General features: G+C 39.6%; 1 protein-coding gene across 1 annotated transcript in view; it reads right to left on the bottom strand.

The window, feature by feature from the left end:
• PIK3CA (phosphatidylinositol-4,5-bisphosphate 3-kinase catalytic subunit alpha) overlaps nt 1-18,861 on the bottom strand; it is a 29,277-nt gene extending 10,416 nt beyond the window's left edge. Inside the window, exons 1-9 of the mRNA XM_008644485.2 lie at nt 18,778-18,861; nt 9,569-9,982; nt 7,809-8,018; nt 6,927-7,177; nt 5,154-5,399; nt 4,229-4,314; nt 2,321-2,426; nt 1,124-1,276; nt 885-1,019 (exon numbers count right to left, since the gene is read on the bottom strand). Of these exons, the coding sequence (XP_008642707.1) occupies nt 885-1,019; nt 1,124-1,276; nt 2,321-2,426; nt 4,229-4,314; nt 5,154-5,399; nt 6,927-7,177; nt 7,809-8,018; nt 9,569-9,920 (1,539 nt within the window). The 5' untranslated portion in view covers nt 9,921-9,982; nt 18,778-18,861. The remainder of the gene's footprint in view (nt 1-884; nt 1,020-1,123; nt 1,277-2,320; nt 2,427-4,228; nt 4,315-5,153; nt 5,400-6,926; nt 7,178-7,808; nt 8,019-9,568; nt 9,983-18,777) is intronic.
• Nucleotides 18,862-19,417: the final 556 nt, after the last annotated feature.

The raw sequence follows: 19,417 nt of genomic DNA, 5'->3' as shown, positions 1-19,417 counted from the left end.
TCCTGCTGAGTGCCAAATCGAATGCCCCCCAGCCATTGTTCAGGACACACTGGCACAGGACTGCTATAAATAACCCCAGAACTCCCAAACTGGAAGCTCACTGCCACCTACGCGCTCTCCGGCACAGCGAAACTCCCACCACAAGGCTTTTCTTCACACAGACCACGGAGCTCTCTTGGGCAACCCAAGGCTTTGAACCAGCCTCCAGAAGAAAATGTAAAACACACCAACCAATTTCACAGCCTTGGCTTTAAATACAGAGCGTTCTTAGCTTTACTGCTTTTCTGTTTTTACTTCTTTTGATCATCCAAACAAGTGCTTTGAAGAAAGCTCCAAGCTTCACCAAAAAGCCAGTTGTAATGCACAAGTTCTGTTTGTGGAAAAAGGGAGATAAAGGACTACACCCATGTGTATGTCCACCAATTCCCTTAAAATTCCCTGTACTTGTGGTCATAACTAGCCCATAAAACAGTCAGGAAAGCGTTCTAAGCAGCTTTGGGTTACACAAGAAAGCCTACCCATAAGCATGAAACTGCAACAAAGAAATATCATTGAAGAATTACAGGTTTTGAAAAGTTAAACTAAGTAGGTTAACACCCGAATTAGTGATATAAAATGTCAAAAACACAGTAAAACAGTTTCTCTTTGGAATGTTTTGGTTGGTCAGTGAAGTATTAGATCATTTCTTCACTGGTAATATAAAGAAAGCAGAATGAATATATTGCCCATTTTACTAAACACACAACAAAACACTGATTTCTTGATTTTACATTAAATGAGGATGTAAAAAAATAAGTTTTGCTACTGACATACTGAGTAAAATAAAGCAATAAATAACACTTTCATATTTGAATAGCTAATCCTGGAGGGGGAGTTTGCCTTACCTGCCCTGCATAGCTGTAGTTGAATCCCAGCTCCCGTGAAATTGTCCAGTTTGCATGTTCTTCAATAACTGTCATATCTGGGAACTTTATAGGGTTGCTAAACCAATCAAATTCCAGCTCTAAGCATGGAGTTTCCTAGGTAAAGGGAATTCAAATTACTTTTTCTGCTGAATGATAGCAACCAGAATACAGCATATTTTGAAAATGCACTCTTAAGGGGGAAGCTGGCATGCAAATACCTTATTTGGATTTGATCCAGTAACACCAATAGGATTCAACAAATCCTCCAGCCCATGAGGTACTGCCCAAAGATTCAAAGCCATTTTCCCAGATACAAGAGTGTCTGTGTAATCGAACATGTTTATATTTCCCCAAGCCAATGGACAGTGCTCCTTAAAGAGATTAAAACATGATTTTTTTCAGTGTCATCTATGGATTACTGAAGAGCAAGTCAGGAGAAACAGCACTTTCACCCCAGATCAAGTTACATTCCCAGATTAGCAGAAAGCAGGTTGTGGAAGTTGTACCATATTTTTCTATGAATGGCTGTCATGGCAGTCCTTTTACAAAATAATACCAAAAGAACTGTAAACACATGTACACATCTTCTTCACACCAGGGTAAGTCAAGAGGACAGAAGAAGTTTTTTTGACAAAGAGATTTTTTTACCAAGGCCTGCAGTGACAGAACAAGGGCCAACAGTTTTAAACTTAAAGACAATATTTTTAGATTGCACAAAAGAATTGGATTTTTTATGATAAGGGTAGTCAGGCACTGGCACAAGATACCCAGAGAAGCTGTGGCTGCCCCATCCCTGGTTCAAGGGCAGGTTGGATGGGGCTTGGAGCAACCTAGGCTAGCAGAAGGGAGGTGGAACTGGATGATCTTTAAAGATCCCTTCTAACCCAAATCATTCTGTGAGGTTCATAAACCTGCTCATAGACAAACCCCCTATGTATTACCTGTGACACACACTCAAACCCAGAATGCAATGATGCTCTTCTGGCTAAAATTAAATGTTGCATGTAGATTCTTAAAAATTACTGTTTGAGATCTTGCATCAAATGCTAAAGGAATACAGATTTTCTTTACTTGAAAATTCAACTCTAAAAGTAAAAACCCTGCCCTTTAAAAATAAACAGGTTAGTAACATGGGTTTAGAAAATTAATTTTAAAAGCACTTCCACCTCAAAACACTAACATTGGTCTTCGTGTCTGGCAATGCAGCATGGACATGATTTACAGTGCTGAACTGATAAGCTTTTTTCTGTGTTGTTTAATTTCCAAACAAAAAAAAACCCACAAGAGAAAAACCCCTATTTTAATCAAACATTGCATTAAGACTCATTGCCAGGACAGCATTTACCAAATATCTTCCCAAACTTGATTTAAGTAGCTTTGGCTCATTAGTGTAATAAATCCATGAGGTGTTTTACCTCCTTAGCACCCTTCCTGCCTTTAACAGAGCAGATGGAAAGGCAGAGCCGAGCAGCACGTGGGAGATCAGGAATGTACATGTCATACAACAGCCATTCATTCCACCTGAAAGATTCAAAAGGCAGAATTAAACCAGGTTAAAGGAGAGCACGGAGCCAACACCACACTCAACCAAAAGGCATTTGTTATATTCCTAAACTGTGTATTTGCTTGCAGAACACACTTTTTTACTGAAAAAGGGTTTCCATACATGCATTTGACCACATTCACTGCTTTTGGGAATGGAAACTTCCCCAACAGCCTTCTAGCCCCAACACTGTTTCAAAAGTCATGTTAGGTTCAATTCCTGCAACCTGAAGATAATGGATTTGCATATCTGCTACACTGATGTAAGGTTTAGCTTGTGAAACACTTTTCCCTTCAGGGGAAAAAAGCAACTGGGAAAAAGAGCTTTCAAAACCAAACTAAACTTGAACTGTTGGAACATAAAAAGATAACCGCAAGATGGGGACAGAACGTGGAAACCCAAAGCAATATTCCTAAGTCAAATATTTTTCTATTTACTGTAGTAATAATAGCACAGATTGGTTCTACAGGGATACTTCAATTTTGTTTTCATTAACTTATCTAAGTAGAATTTAGCTCTCAGCTGGTAGAACTGTGCTTTTGAAGAGGAACTTCTGAATCCAGTTTCTTCCCCTAAGCGGATTGTCGTACAGAATTTTCTCAGTTGAAAGAGGCAGCAGCTTCCAAGGACAGCATTAATTTTTCAGTGTAGCTACTGAAAGCAATTTTACAAAGAAATAACTGTGAAAGCCCTTCTCTAAGAATAAGGAAATTGGCAGATAAACTTTTATTCACTTTTCTTATGCATTCATTTCATATAATACAGATCTGTGTGATTATATCCATGATTTCAAGGCATAACCTTCACCACTTTTCCAATATTTTCTCTCTAAAATAGTTTAAACTATCAGTTCAAGTACAGCTGTATTCAGGGCAACTCAGAAGGAGAGCCTATTTTTCACCAACTATGTATATTATTAGTCCTTTAATTATAAAACCTAATCATATTAATAGAAAACATACAGATAAAAAAATGAATTTCAAAAATTATTATAAAAGACATGAAGTCAGAAAATTCAAGCAAAGAATTACTTCTGCATACATCCCTTGCATCTATCTTAGCAGGTGCTGAAATTTCATACCTCTTCATTAGTTAAAGTCATGAGAACAGGTGGATAAAAGATGTCCCCAATGTTTTTATATGCTCACATAAAACTTCTTTTTGCACTTATAGGTTCAAGTCATTTATTTTTCCAGGTAATATTGATGGTTTGTCAAAAATCCTGAAAATAATCAGTCCAGATCTGGCAGTCATTTCCATGCTAGCAGGTGAGACCCTCTCTCCAGATTCAGTGGTTCTCCTTTAGAAGGAACCCCACCAAAACCAATCTGCAGGTTCCAGGACATCACACTGCCTCATGCTGGAAGTGAAATCTGGACCTGCAACTGGAACAACTGCTGTTGGTCCACAGACAAAACCAGAGTTCACTTGCCTAGAGCTCTGCTGATTTCCCAGTATTCATGTGTGAATGATAAGTTATATTTATATATATATGAATTATATTTGTGTTTCAGTAATGTAAATGCACATGTAGAACAGATCTGTTCAGTAAAGAAATGCTACTATTATGTGCAAGACAAAATGCTTGTGTTTGAATTAAATTAATGCTATTTATATATATAGGGTTATGTAATATATTTTTACAAAACTTAAGGTAAAGGATTCCCAGCAAGGAGCTCTACCTGAGTAATGGCTAATTTGAGCTTTTGCTCCTTCAGTGCTATCATTTATGATGCCCTGAAAGTCAGGTTCTCTACAGTCACTCAGGTATTCATCTTACCTGGGATTAGAACAAGGTACCCTCTGAGTATTCACATTGTCACACAAAGGTTCCCCTCCATGGTAGATACCTGTTCTAACATAGATCTGAAAACAACATCCATATTAGTCTTTGAAATGTTACTATAAACACATTTTTTCATTGCAATCAACACATACCATGATTACAACATATTATCCTTTCAGTTTCAGCAAGCAAGAAACAAAAACGAAACTGAAAACCTAACAGCCCCACCACTCCCCAGCCCAAATTAATTCATGCCTTGTCAGGTGTGAAGCACAGTTTATAAGCATATCCTTCCAGAAAAAATGCTTTTGTCTTTCTCCTCATTAACTGCAAAACTAGTTCTTAAAAAATAACAGTAACAAACTTGAAATGAATACTATGAAAACCCCCTGTAATTTAGTCTCAATTCTTCCCGTGCCAAGGTATGGTGAAAGAATTTCTGAGGAAAGAGAGCCAGGGTTGTAGGTGTCTTCAATGGGATTGAACCCTACACCTGCCTCTTGTCCCCTATCACCCCACCACCTTTATTTTAATAAACAAAGACAGCACCCCCTCATCAAAAGCACTCTCAATTACTGTAATACATTCTTAAACATAACCACTTAGAAGACAGATAACAACATGGGTTTTCTTTTTCTATCCATTACATACTCTGCTGAAGTACAATGCAAACTGAGTCCTGCTCCTACCAGGCAGAGTATTTACCTAATTACCACAACTCACACTTTTTAAGCAGTATACAAAAGTTTCCAGATGCTAAAACGTGGGTATGTTCTTTAGAAATAAACACTCCAATTTAAGTAAAGAGTGGTATCATTTTCTAACGTGTTAAATAACAATTCTTTTCCAATGTCAACACAGAACAGAACACTCAGGAGGGAAACCACGAGTTGCTGAAAAGCCATGTGTGATGCCATACCTTGTCTATGTCTCGAATGTTCACATTTACATAGGTGGCACAGAGGATCCTTATTCTGAGAGCACTGTTTATAGTCCAGAGGGATTTGGTTGTAGCTTCTCCATTCATGTAGGGCGTGGCTGTGGAGATGCGCCTGGAATAGGATGGCATGGTGAAGGTGTCCAGGGGCAGCTGGGTGTACAGGCTCTCCTTTGCCATCAGCATCAGGTTGGGCATGCGGCCAAGCATGATACAGCTCCTTATGTACTGCAGGGAAAGACAACCAAGATGCTGTGTCTTTTCAAAGCCTACACTCTTGGGAATGTAAACCTAGAGATACTCAGGAAGATACAAAAGTGAAAGCATACTGAGAGAGTTTATTATGCATGCACACCCTGTACACTGAGAACAGGTACAGCATCCAGCACACATTGCTGGGTAGGGTCACACAGCCGCACTCATGCAGATTTTGAGGAAGGCTGAACTGGAGAGAGAGAGAAGGGAGCTGACAAAAACACCAGCCAGGTTTCTTGTAGAGCTCCTTAGCCCTGGCACAGCGCAGCACAGGGCAGATAAATCTGAACTGTTCCTGGAAGCAATTGAGCTGTTTTGGAACAGCAAGGGCTGTACCAGCCTGCAGTAGAGCACAGGTGACTGATACTGCCAGTCCCAGGCAGGGAGCACAAGGTAAGCAGCACTCATGCTCATTTTCGGTTCAGTTGTGCTCACCACCTTACACCCAGCACTGATCCTGACACACTTCACCTGTCCATTCAGGTCTGAGTGCTGAGAGCATTTAGCCTGGCAACACTACCGCAAAATACAGTGTGTTAGGACAGGTCCAGCCCTGGAGTTAATGAGTAAGCTCTGCTGGGGCACAGCAAAGGCAGACCAGATGCTTCTGAAGAAACCACGCTAGATCAAATACATCTGCTGTTTGATCTTCAGATGACTCTGCAAAATTATTCATGTATGCCTGCACTTGTTCCCCAGCTCCCAGAGTATAGAGTTACTTTTCCCATTATTCAGGATCCCCCACCCCTCCTTCTTTCCTCCACTGCTCTGAAGATCAGATTGTCAACCATTTTAGCCAAAGGGATGGGAGCAGTTTATTACAACAATACATTCCTCCAAGAGGAAGCAGCAGCAGCCTGTCAGGAAGTCGACTGGGTAACACTGTCTGCTCCAGAGAGAGCTGCTCAGATGCTCTTCTGTCCCATCATGTTCTGCCTCACACTCCCAGCACTACCAAACCCAGGCAGTGAAGGACAGACAGACACAAGGAAGGCTCAGCAATGATTTCTGCAGTGCTGGAAGTCTACATTTTTTATCTTATTAAAGTAACGACAAAGGTGTAACAGGAAAACAGTTTTCTCTTTTACCAAACCTTTAGGACAGGATTTACAGTAGCAATGGTTGTTTCATAATTTACAATCTAATCAAATTTCCTGTTTTATTACATCAGCACCATGCAAATGTAGTTCATCTCTTGCCATCAAAATCTAAGAGATTTCTGAAAGTACCTACCTCTGATTTAGCACTAACGTTAGAGGGAAACATTCAAAGAAGAAAAATGACACTAGTGATACAAATTCCAGTTCAAACCACCTTTTCTCCCCCCTCTCCCTTTTGAAGCACATGGATTAGCCAATTTGTTTAAAGGTGCAGACACTGTCACTTCCAGTGTTTTGGATTAATTCAATGAAAAAGCCAGACTTAATACTGATCATTTTTCTCCCCCACGAATTTAGATTATTTTAGTGTAGTTCAAAAGAAATCCTTTATGTTACTCACCTTATACTGGCTCAGTGGACATTTTTCTAGCAAGTATTCATCACAGCCACAGACTTTTAAAATATATTTGCCCTGGTACTCCAAGACACAAAGTTTCAGTTGTTCAGAAGATAGCAACATACTTCGAGTTTTCTTCCTGATTGCTTCAGCAATAACTTGCTCAGGCACACAGTCATGATTGATTTTTAAGGTGTATTTCTGCTTATCATTGTTTGGTGAGACTATTACCCAGATCACCACTATAATTTGCCCTGGAATACATGTAAAATAATGTTAGGCTTATCCTTTCCAATACAGTTTCCAAACAAAAAGCACAAACCCAAAATAACCCCCAAACCAAACAACTCCCATGCCTCCCCAACACAAAGATTCATTTTTAGTATTAAAGGAAGATGCAAACAAGATTCATAGCCCAGACTGAGAGAGGGTTTATAACTTCTGCACGGAACTAGATGCATTAAGTTTATTTTTGACTCTAGTGTAAACTCAAACTTTTAGCCCTGAGGTTAAGAATATTTTCAGTAACTGAAGACTGCTGATGATTTGGCCTTCAAGGAAACAGCAGTAACTCTTTCATACTTGAGGGCTGCAAGGTAACTCAGTGATTCAGCATCATTTAATTCCAGATATCTGAATGCCATAGAAAACTGCAAAGCCAACAAGCTGTTCCCACCCACTAAAAAAGTCACCTCTATTTACCAAGTTATATTTCAAGATTCAGTTAGAATAGCACAATTTTACATATCCTTTTGAATGTACAGTCCATCGAGAAAATTATTCTGAAGAATTTAAGGTGTAAGATAGTGATCTGCCTAAGTCAACAGCTGTACTCTTTGATTTCAAACACTGAAAATATGTTTCTGCTGTAAATATTGCCCTTACCTTTGTCTAGTTTGTTGTATATGTGTTTGGGGAGTTCAGCTGAGGACTCTACATTTGGAGGATAGACATATAGTGCTCTGCTGTGCGGTGCATTGGCATCTCGCAGATCCACGGCTTCTTTACAGACATTAAGAATGTTTCTTCTGAAGTCTTGTACTTCTGGATCCTTGACCATGTCAAACTCACAGACAGGCATGCCAATAGCAAAACCTACAGCATTGGAGCAGATGAGGAAATAATCATAACTAACAAGTAGAGCTAAATATTTCTTCAATCAGTCACATAAAAAGCCGACTTTAAGCAAAACACAGCCTAAAATATTTGCTGGCTTCTACTTTGTGGTGGTTTAGCAAACCGTGTCAAACCCCAACATACTCGTACACATAATTGTTTCATATCATTCAAGAACTACACAGTTCTGAAGTTAAGTGCACCAAGCAGACACAGGAAAGGTTAGAAAACAGGTGTACATTCTCTGAAGAACCTGGAAGCCTTAAATCACCACTCTCACAGTCAACATTCCTCCTGGAGGAAAGGGACCAGGACTAAACTTCCTTTGAAGTCAGCACAGAGTTTCCTAAGGGGACCAGAGAAGCTGTGAAATCTGATTTTTTTCTCAAACCCTGCCAGAATTATTGGTAGCTATTAGGACCATAATCAGCTTTGCTTACAACTGAATGACAGCTATTAATTTTTTTTTAATGACCTGCATTATTTAAGAACTGCAGCAAGCACTCCAAGAGACACTGAACTTAAGCTCTTTGACACAGATTCATATAACAGTGCATTTCTTTCAGGTCCTCAGTCTCAGATGTAATTCCCTTTACTTTAATGAGATTACTTGGATAAATCATCATTTATGCATGAGTGTTCAAATGGAAACTTTCAATTGTCGTGTTGCATGGTTACCTAACCACTGCTCTCTCCTAGTCCTGAACATGTTGAGCTTTACAAAACAGAAGTAATTTACTTATGATGCATTCGTCACAATTAAATCATTTAACAATTAGTAGTACATCAGAACAAGTATTTCCAGTTGACAAGTCTCTGCCACTGCAGTTCACATTTGTTAGCAATGAAACAGGAGTGGTATGTTTGTACTGCCTCAATTTAATACTTCACCAAGATGTTGGAAAAAATGCCAGATTCCCTGTGCTTCCTCAATGGATCATGGAAAATGATAAGCTACTCCAGAGATAATTCAAAACATCACAATTTGTGTCCCCTCCACATCTCCAACCTCAGGTGTTTTTTTGCCTCCTCTCCCTATGCTCTTTTGTCAGAAGGGGGAAGGGGACAGCTGAAAAAAACCTCATTTCTGAAATTTGACTTTCTAAGCAAGTTAGAGCAGTATTAAAATGTGTGTCCACAAATATAATTTAAAATTTGTAGTTAAATACAGAATTTACAATTCTATAAACTTCAAAATAAATTAAAACTGACTTCCCAAACAATAGAACAGGTGTTGCTCTGTACTAATATGAAATCCTGCTAATAAGAGATGAGCAAAAAGATACCCTCTAACCCACAGGCAACTACAAATACATTTCACAAAGGCAAGGTGAATGAAACAGACCAGAAAAAAGAAGTTTAACTCACTGTTTATAAATATTGGCTTTACTATTATCAGCACCTTTGGACATTTGATGCAACAACTGGCAGCTATGAAACATGGCAGATACAGGTGACAAACACGACCCATTTCAATTCTTTATATTTGAGGAGGATAATCAGTTTTAAAAAAAAATATATAATCTCACCTATTTCTCTATTAAGAATCTTTTCTTCTCTGTTACCTACTGGTTCAATAACTTTAAGGAAAGGCTGAAACAGTCGCAGGTCACAAAGTCTCCGTGTTTCATCAAAAAACTCTTCTCTTTCTGCTTCTTGTGTGACACTTACAAAAATGTAAGAAGATTCATCTTGAAGGAGCTGATAGAGAGGGTACTTCCTTGCTTCTTTAAAGAGTTCATGTTTAATAGTCAGTAAGGTGGCCTCACGGAGGCATTCTAGAGTCACTATCATTCCATTTGGGAGAAGACACTCCACCAGGATCCTGGGGGGCATCAAGTGGATGCCCCATAGTTCACCAGATGACGGCCGCGGAGGCATTTTTAAGTCTTGGGATAACTTTGTACTTCAAGCTTTTCGAGCAGTGATTCGTGCGTGTGAACCTGAGTAAAAATCAGAAATTTAAATGTCAAAATTTAAAATACAAACATCACCAGGAATTCCAGATAAAATGGTTCAAACGCCACTTATAATTGTAGATGAATATTCATAGCTATATTTTACATTCATAAAAAAGACTTGATAAAACTAAGCCTGAGAACTTGTATTTGAATCTAAATATCTACTCAAAACAGTTAATAGAATCACACTAATTTGGAAAAAATGCCAGTATACATATAGTCTAAAAGCAGAGGGGTTTTTTTATCTGAACTTTATAACTCATGAGTAGAACCCTTCAATAGCAGGGGTATGAAAATATCTAATACTCAAATTATTACAGAAATTTTTAACCAAATCTCAAGCCAAGTTCTCCACAGTTTTAATGATGATACAAACCATCAGCTCTTTTATGTTTAGCTAAACCAATGCTTCCAAAATGCATTTGTTTTTTCTCATCTCAAACCTCTAAAATATTCAAACAACACTTACATAATAGTACTAAATGTTTACTAAAACCTCTAAACTTGATTTTAAGAATCCATTTACACACAAGACTTGGCCGTAGCTGTTTCAGATCAGTGTAAGCTATTTACATCAAAAACAAACCCTTTTTTCCATGAATGGGACAGAAGAATTGAGCCCCACTAACACTTTGCAGTTGGGCTCGTTTTATTTAGTGCCAATGCCCTGTTCCAGTTCCCTTTGGCAGCTGCATGAATGTCTCTGCCAAGCCAAAGGAAAGGAGGGGAACACGTGTGACCTCCTATCTGTGCTGCTCATGCCATCTTAGAGCAGAGGAAATGAGTATGACAAAGAGAGAAAATGAGAATGAGACAGAGTATGAGAAAACCAGAATCTGGACAGAGCAGAGATGTTTTTTAGCCCAGTGGGAGAGGGGAGACGCCACAAAAGAGAGCAGAACTACATGGCAGGCACACAGTGATACTTCACCAATAAACATTCCTAATCCCTACCTATTTTTAATTTCCTTAACCAGAGGCAATATTTGTGTATTTGCAAAAGAAATCCGGTTTGTTCAGAATGTTTTCACATACAAACTGTTGGCATCCTGTGACAAGACTGAAGAACACTTCAAGTTAGAAAATATTTGGTCTTCTTATGATGCCTTTTCCTGGTCTTAAAATTAAGAGCCAGACATGGTTAATGGAAAAAGGGGTTTTTACCACGGTGTTTAATAAGGATCCATATGGTGCATGGCATCATTTTACTGGAAGTCTGATACTTTCACCCAGTATCCTGGATTCTTTTTGTAATGAAACAAAGTTGTTCATCTGTGCATTCATTGCTCTTAATTTTGAAGAGATCCATCACAGAACCACAGAATGTTAAGGGTTGGAAGGGACCTTAAAGACCATCTCATCCCAACTCCCCTGCCACAGGCAGGGACACCCTCCACTATCCCAGGTTGTTCCAAGCCCTGCCCAGCCTGGCCTTGGACACTTCAAGGAAGGGGCAGCCACAGCTTCTCTGGGCAGCTTGTGCCAGGGCCTCACCTTCCTCACAGTCAAGAATTTCTTCCTCATATCTGCCTACCCTAAACTTACCCTCATTCTGTTTGTACCCATTACTCCTTGTCCTATCACTACAGTCACAAACCCTCTTAGGACTGCCCCTGTATCTCAGTTTTCCTGACAACAGAAAGGAAAGGAAACCCACAAACCAACAGCTTCACATCTCTTCCGTTGGATCAACTTTCTGAAAGCTCTCACTATGGAAAAGCAATGGATGCTATGCTTGCCCTTTGCTCAGCAAATTTTAAAAATATGTACTTATATAAAAATATATTTCTGTATATATTAACTAAATTATGTATATATAAAATTAATATACAACATTTTATATATAAGTAAAAAAATAAAGTGATCCTCCCTCATGCACTAGCATTTCTTTTCTAAAAGGTTTTCTTCCAAGTACATCCAGTACCTGCTTTTGCCACACTTCAGTTCTTACAAAGAAACATTAGAATGAAAATGATGTTTTCCCAAATCTACTGCTTCCTAAGCAACTCTGAGTAGCAATAGGGTTGTCTTTTTTAATCCCTCCTTTGTAGTTGTAGTTTGGGTTTTTAAAAATATCCACAAAAGTACTGAAGTGCCACTGCAGATTTAGAAAAATGCTTTTCCACTAACACCTCATGCATATTTAGAAACGCTCTGCAACTGACTTCTTTTTAAGAAAGAGCCTAAAGAAGCTGTTTCATTTCCCTCATCATTGTAATAGCCTCAGCAAGCGGATGCTGAAATGGAAAGTTCTCAGCACACACAGTGTATTTACAGAGACAAACTTGGGAAGCTTACCAATTACAAAACATTACCAGTGAACCCAAATAACACCATTTAGAATAACTTGGAGGGTTCCAAACCACCGTTAACTGTCCTCAGCTCACAGATAAAAAGAAATACACTAATTATATGGCATCTTTTTGATCAGGCAAAGCATGAACGAGGCTCTCTCCATATCACTGAATCACATGCCTATTTACATTTCTTAACTGCAAACACAGGCAGAAGCACATCACTGTTACAGCACAAACCAGCACAAAGCCCCCAAACAAACAAGAATATGCAGTTATATCAGCTTCCTGTCCACACACACACAATGATAGTATAGATGGACCACAACCAAATTAAATATTCACAACACAGACTGAGTTTATACCAGCAGTGCTTTAATTTCAGTTCCACCATCCTGCTGAGGCTCCTCTGAACTGTGAGAGCCCATTTTTGCCCTGCCCAAGGCATGTGTTCTCACTCCTCACCCTGCTGGCACTGGGGCTCCCTGAGCCAGCTGGTTACGGGTCAGATGGATGAAAGAGGCAGAGAACAACTCACTTTCCCTTTCTTGTGCTGCCTTCTGTTGCTTTAGCTCCTTCCTGATATCCCCATGGAGTCAGCCCTGGGGGCTGCCTGACTGCAACAGTGCTGGGCAAGAGCAGCTGCAAGGACGGTGCCTCGTTCCACTGGAAGCTTTCCTCCCTCCCCACCAGCAACTGCCAACACAGAAACAGAGGCAGGAGTGGGGGACACACATACATCAAAAATGTAAATCTTTTTAGCCAAGCATCTCTTCAAAATAAACATCAACCTTGGCTTTCTTAAAGAATTCAAACATTAAATGACGACTCAATCTCTTCTTTAAAATCTTGCAAACAGTCCAATGTGACATCCCAAAATCTACAATTTTTAGAGCAACTGCACCAAGACAGCAGGTTTTGTTTTAAACTGGGATACAGGCATGTGCTGGAACGGTGCATGCAGTCTCTCTGTGTGCACATTCATTTCACTTGCACATGTAAGCACGCCTCCAGGGTTTGGATTTGGAAAGCAAGAATGTAAACAGAAACAGTTTTGAAGTATAGCTGGCAGCTTGTGTTTCTGTGTACACTTTCAAATCTGGAAGGTTGCCTGGAATAAATAGAATCAATTATGTTCTTCGACAGTAAAAGGACTGTAATTTTAAGGGAATTCTAGAGACATGTTATTTAAATGAAACTAAGGGGATATGCAAACACTTCAAATGGACACACCTGCAATCCCTGACCTTTCTAAAGCACCTTAAACATTTTTCCCTGCCAAAAGCTTTGGGACACCTGGACTAGTGCAAAACAATCTCTGGTTTTGAGACTCCATTCCAAAAGAATAAACATACATGAGGGAAGACAGCAGGAAGATAAACAACATACTTTCCATAATACAGATTTCTACTTGCTCCCAGACACCATATGAATTCTAATTTATATAACCTATTTTCTTGTAGGATAGAAATTAGCTATCATCTGACATAGCTGATATAGTCCCTTATTAAGAATATGAGATTCCAAGTTTAGAAAATTTGGTTTCAGTAAACTATGACAGTTTTATCGCCTCACAGATGAAGACACACTCTGCATGCCAGGGGGGCAATCTAAGGGAAAAAAATATTATTGTTCACTTTAGCAGACTTATAGTTAAGCCTGTCTGTCATCAGCACGAGCACCTACAGTTACTCTTCAGCCTCTGCAAGGAAGTTCTTCCATCACTAAAGTACCAACTAGCAAGAAACGGAGCAAGCATACAAGGAAGCAAGAAGTGCACTGTGCTGGAATACTGCATTGAAGTATAAAGTATGGGATGCTTATGCAAAGAGGTACACACATCCCAGTGACTGAGAACTGAATAATCTGCACTGCTATACACATCAGCCAGCGTTTCAAAACCCATTCAAAAGGACAGACTAAACACTCGATACAATTTTATCAGCCCACATTTGAAATTGAATGAGTCATTCAGTAAACTGCTACACTTTAATTGAAGTCCATTAGTTTTTCCAGTCACAAGACAAACTCCATTACACTGTTTTTATAGACAGGATGTAGCAATGTTTTATAATAATTTGTGGCATCTTTGGTATCAGAGAGCTGCTCATTAAGATTTGTGACTGGGTTGATTTCTTTTCCAGGTACAAGTTTCCTCTAGACTACTAGCACTGCCTTCTATTCATTAAATAATCCAACTGTTTATGATTTTGATTTACTGTGCACTAACATGTAGGTTAAATGATTCTCCTGATTCTCTATCACACTGGCAGAAGTATCCATTACAGGTATGACCCCTTTTATAAAGTACTGTGGAATCCCCAAAACAGAAGCTGTGAATTTCTACAAATAAACGAGTTCCTGGAACAAGAACAACACTTTTCAAAATAGAAGAGACATTTCAACCTTTCTAAATGCCAAAATGTTTTACTCTCACCATCAGACAAATCAGGCACTCTAAAACATGAAGAGAACTGGGCAGAGTAGTCTGTCTAATTTTGCTGCTGTCCAAACCTGCTGTGTGGTGACAGTAAGACTGCTCCAGACTAGATATGTTCAGTACTGTCCTTTTGTTCTTCCTGTTTGCCAAGCTGGCACTCTTCCAGAATCCAGGAAGACAAGTACAAAGATGTCTGAAACTGTCCTCCATGAAAAAATTATTATACACAGATTTAATTGGTAAAAATATTGCTTTGTTCAGAATAGAAAACAGCAGACTGTTGCACTGCAGTTGTGTCTTATTTCATATGTATTGCTTTCGTTCTTATTTCCCAGAAAATGTGCAGATACCCGGAACGCCTTATCTGATCACAAACAGCAGCCCAAGGGAAACAAACAGGAGGATTTAACACTGTCAAAATCATCTTGGCATTTAGTTTCCCTCTGAAACACGCAAGTATTTCCAAACACTACCAATTTTATTTGTAGTTACCTACTTCTCCCACCCTTCAAAAACAGCACTGAGTACATTCGCCTTGTTCTAGACAGAGCTAAAGCCCCCTAAAATTATTGGCAACATCTGTAGAATAATAGCACAGCAGAAATACAAGATCATTATTTCCTGTGAATGCAAAACCTCACTAGAAATTAGTGAAAAGCAGTTTCACTTTAGTTAGATATGAGAATATGGGGCAGCTACATTTCAGAGCTGTTCTCTTTAAAGTTATCTTACATCCAGATTTTTTTTCCAGAATACAATACTCTCCTAGTGACTTTCAGATACTATGAATAAAATTAATGGTGAGGTCATCCTGAAAAAAAGAACTCACTACAAAGTATTGCCCAAGAAGAACTGTGTTATGTTGCTGAAAAAACCACAGGATCAAACAGCTGAAACAAACCCAAGATGATCAGTTTAAAAAGATTTACTATTGCTGGAGTATTTTTTCCTCTCCAAGTGAACCCAAAAGACCTTTGTGAATACTTATTTTCAAATCCCCTTGCTCGCCCTCCCCCATCCATGCAGGCATAGTGTTTACAGCTTCCCTCACGGTCTGGGAGCCATGAAAACAGGATCACGAGAAAGAAGCATTTTCAAGTTGCTGGTGACCTCCAGAACTCCCACTACGACTGTGCCTTTTCCCTAGGGATCCCATGACATAGCGAAGGCAGAATATCTGTCCTAGTACATTTTCTTCCAGCTAAAGGCAGAATTTTGTCTCTTTGTTAAACAAAGGAAAGCCTGGAATTAAATTTTCCTTTTTAGTCCAAAATCATTCAGTAATTCCATCTCTAGCTCCATCTCAAAGGACAGGATTTTGTTGTTTATACAGGACTAGTAGTCATAAAGCACAACAAAGAATTAGAAAAGCAACATATCACCTATTTACACTTCACATATCTGCTTACTCATTATTTCAGCAATTAGCTTGGCTTGTAGTGCAGCAGAATGAGAACTACCTTCCCACCTGGCTCTGTGCTGGTCAGAGCTATTCCTACACAGTAGGCTGTGAGCTCTGAAGGTCAGTGAGCAGCACCCAAATTCTTTCAAGCTGTTTAAATCCAGAGCTTTAAAGTTTGGCAACAAAATCAGAGCAACATGCCATTTTGTACCCATAGGAATAAGGTGTTCCTCTGATTACATACTTTTGTTTAATACTCCGTTTCATATGGCTGACAAATACTGATTTATGTGAACATCAGGAAGAGCACAAAGCCAAAGCACACCACAAAATCTTACTCTGCTCCTTGCTAAAAATATTAATGGTTTCAATGTCAGCTTTCCCATGCAGTTCTGCTTTTGGAAATTAGTGTAAGATGATGTAAACAAAAGCTTGCACGAGAATGTAGCTAATGAAACCAGGTTTGAAAAGTAACAAATGCTGGTTATATAATTAAAAATATATAAAAATTCCACCTTAAATAATGCTGTTTATTTTTCTTTCCATGTTTCTTCCCATCCTCCCACCTTCCTGGGATATTTGGAATGCAGACAGTAAACAGGATCTTTAAAAACAGGAAGTGCTGGCACACAGACAAGGAACCAGAGCAGAGTTAATCCAGGTGTTCTGAGCTCCCTTCTAGTCTGAATCCCCACCCAACAGGAGCAGCTGTGTAGCAGACCTGTAACTCAGATCCAGGGCCTTTCCCAGTGCTGATCTCCCCAGATTTGTCACCTTGGCTTTTAGAAGCAACTGCTGCAGCACGATGAACCTCCAGTTGCGTTGAGGAAGAACAAAGATTTCCTCTCCTACTGTCCCTACTCAGAAAGGCAGGGAAAGAACTGCAATAAAACTCCGGAGGTCCAGCAGACCTCACACAGCTACACTTGCCTCTGCCACAAGCAGCAGTATCAAGAGGGTTCAATTATTAATTTACATTCATCTTTACACAAATAGTCACCCTGTGAGCCCGTTCTTTACTAAGAAGCAGCTGAAAAAGACATCAGACTCTGACTTATAGTATCTTGTTTACTTCCCATGTAACATTTCTTAGGATGCAGTCTGGAAGCAACTTTAAATTGAGATCAAATGTTTCTGCTGTACGAAGTTACTCCAGACCCTGAAAGCAACTAATGCATAAAACCAGAAAAAGCTTTTGGAGTGGCAGTGGATAGCACCAATCTCCACAGATTTTTAATAGCAAGCCTAGAACAGTGAACTGGAAACTGAAGTTTCAGTTCTGTAATCCAAATATAAATTAGCTTTCCATTTATTCTATCTTAACTGACTTCTGTAGCCAAATAGTACTTAACAGGAGTATGGGTTTAGTCTGCATGGACTTACTGAATTCAGTTAGCAGGAATCATTATCTTGTATTTACTGGCAAACAGAGGATAGCATTCAACTTCATTTTTGTTAGAGGATTAGTAAGGAACCACATGCCTCAGCAAAAGCCATGGAAGTAGGTTGTTTTATTTTTCTCTTTGTTTAAAGTCCTAAACTGAAAAACTTAAACAATGCTTTCTCCACTGAGCTACTCCTCAACTCCCTTTCCAAAACCATTTGTTGAGAGAAGGAAGTTTGTGGCAGAGTTAACACAAAGGCACAGCCACTGTAATGAAAAAATTCAATTCTGCAGCTAAGTCCACTTGTCCTATAAACAGCTGAAACTCACACAGTTCCTAGCAGGTTATCCTATACAAAGACACATGGAGTAAGATAGCAGCAAACAAAGCCAGTTCCCTGCCCTGTGGAAGCTGTTGTCTACTTCCACACCAGCTACAATCACAACAGGAAAGGGTCAGTCAGAAATGAAGCCCTACTCTATCACTTGTTTGTGATACCGTCAATGGTGATTAACGAAATATTTATTTAGCAGTAGATGATAACCCTGCTGAGAGGTAAACAGCAACAGTTTTCCATAAAATATTTTCTAGAGACCAAGACTGTCCTGCCAACCCCCCCCCACCAAGTGGGGATAATACTCATCTGCAAAGAATTTGGCACCACTAATTGCTCCCATCAGGCTTCATCTCCCTAAAGGTCACAGATCACATTGGATGTATTGCACCTAAGCATATAGGAAAACTGGGCCTTCTATTTGAAACAACACTGCAAGACTAAAATCCCGATTTTGTAAACTTATCTGACTGCTTCATGTAAGTTACAAAGAAAACAAAGATTCTCTGAAACTTTAAGAAGTGTTTATTCTTGTTCTAGCTGGTGGCCCTGGTTGAACAGCACTTTTCTCTGCCCTTACAGGTTGGATATCACAATCATGATGCTCAAGACGTCAATACATTTGCATTTGTGTTCAACAAGTGGAAACAAACATGATTCACTGTGACTCTGTGTGTCAGTAGGCCCTGCATGCTCCAGCCTGAAGCACAAAACCAGCTCTGGTAAACTGGGACATGGTTCTTCAGTCTTTAATCAAATGTTCATCATTCCAGTACATGACTGTTAGAAGCAGCTGTTATGATTTGATGTTAAAGTCCTCTGCACAAATTAGGCTGCAAATGAGATCAAATGCCTGTTCAACAGTACCAACATTATTCTGCCACATTAAGCATAGGCAGTGCAAGCAGGAGATAGTCACCACCATGGATCCTGTGGTGTCCTGGTGGTCCTTCAGTGCCCTGGGCTTCCTTGCAGTGGTGGCAGAATCCCGCTTGGTTCACTCCGAGTCACTTTTATACCATCCCTCATTAGCATGAGAATCGTGAGTAGGATGGGTTTTTGGTTCCTCATTAGCATGGGATGTTAGAGTGGGAGTGGTTTTCCAGATCCTCATTAGCATAAGGCAGAGTGGGAGTGGTTTTTGGTCCCTCATTAGCATGAGATGTCAGAGTGGGCGTGGCCTCACCATTACACATGGTCAGGTCTCATTGTGGTGGTCACTAAGGGTCTGCTCTGGGGGTCGTACAAGGCACACATCCCCCCAAAACCAAGTGTCCTCTTTGTGACCCCCCTCCTTGGCTTGTGCAGTTACACACTTGTTCTGTAACACACCACAATGGAGCGTTGCTGTGAAAAGCATCACGTTTGGTCAGAACTGAAAATGTTCCTTTTTGTGGCTTCTGCAGGGCAGCTCTGGTGTTTCTGCAAAAAGCTACACCACTGAGCAAGTGTTTAAGCCAGATGCTGCAAATGTTATTAACCCTTTCCTTACAGCATCTGCTTTGCAAACCATGTTATGCAACAGAAGCATGGTAAGCGTGGGGCTACTGAGATGAAGATGT

The sequence above is a fragment of the Corvus brachyrhynchos genome, unplaced genomic scaffold (assembly GCF_000691975.1).
Source record: "Corvus brachyrhynchos isolate BGI_N302 unplaced genomic scaffold, ASM69197v1 scaffold162, whole genome shotgun sequence".
NCBI lineage: Eukaryota > Metazoa > Chordata > Aves > Passeriformes > Corvidae > Corvus > Corvus brachyrhynchos.
The sequence above is the reverse complement of the archived record's forward strand: the minus strand, read 5'-3'. Positions and strand labels throughout refer to the sequence as shown.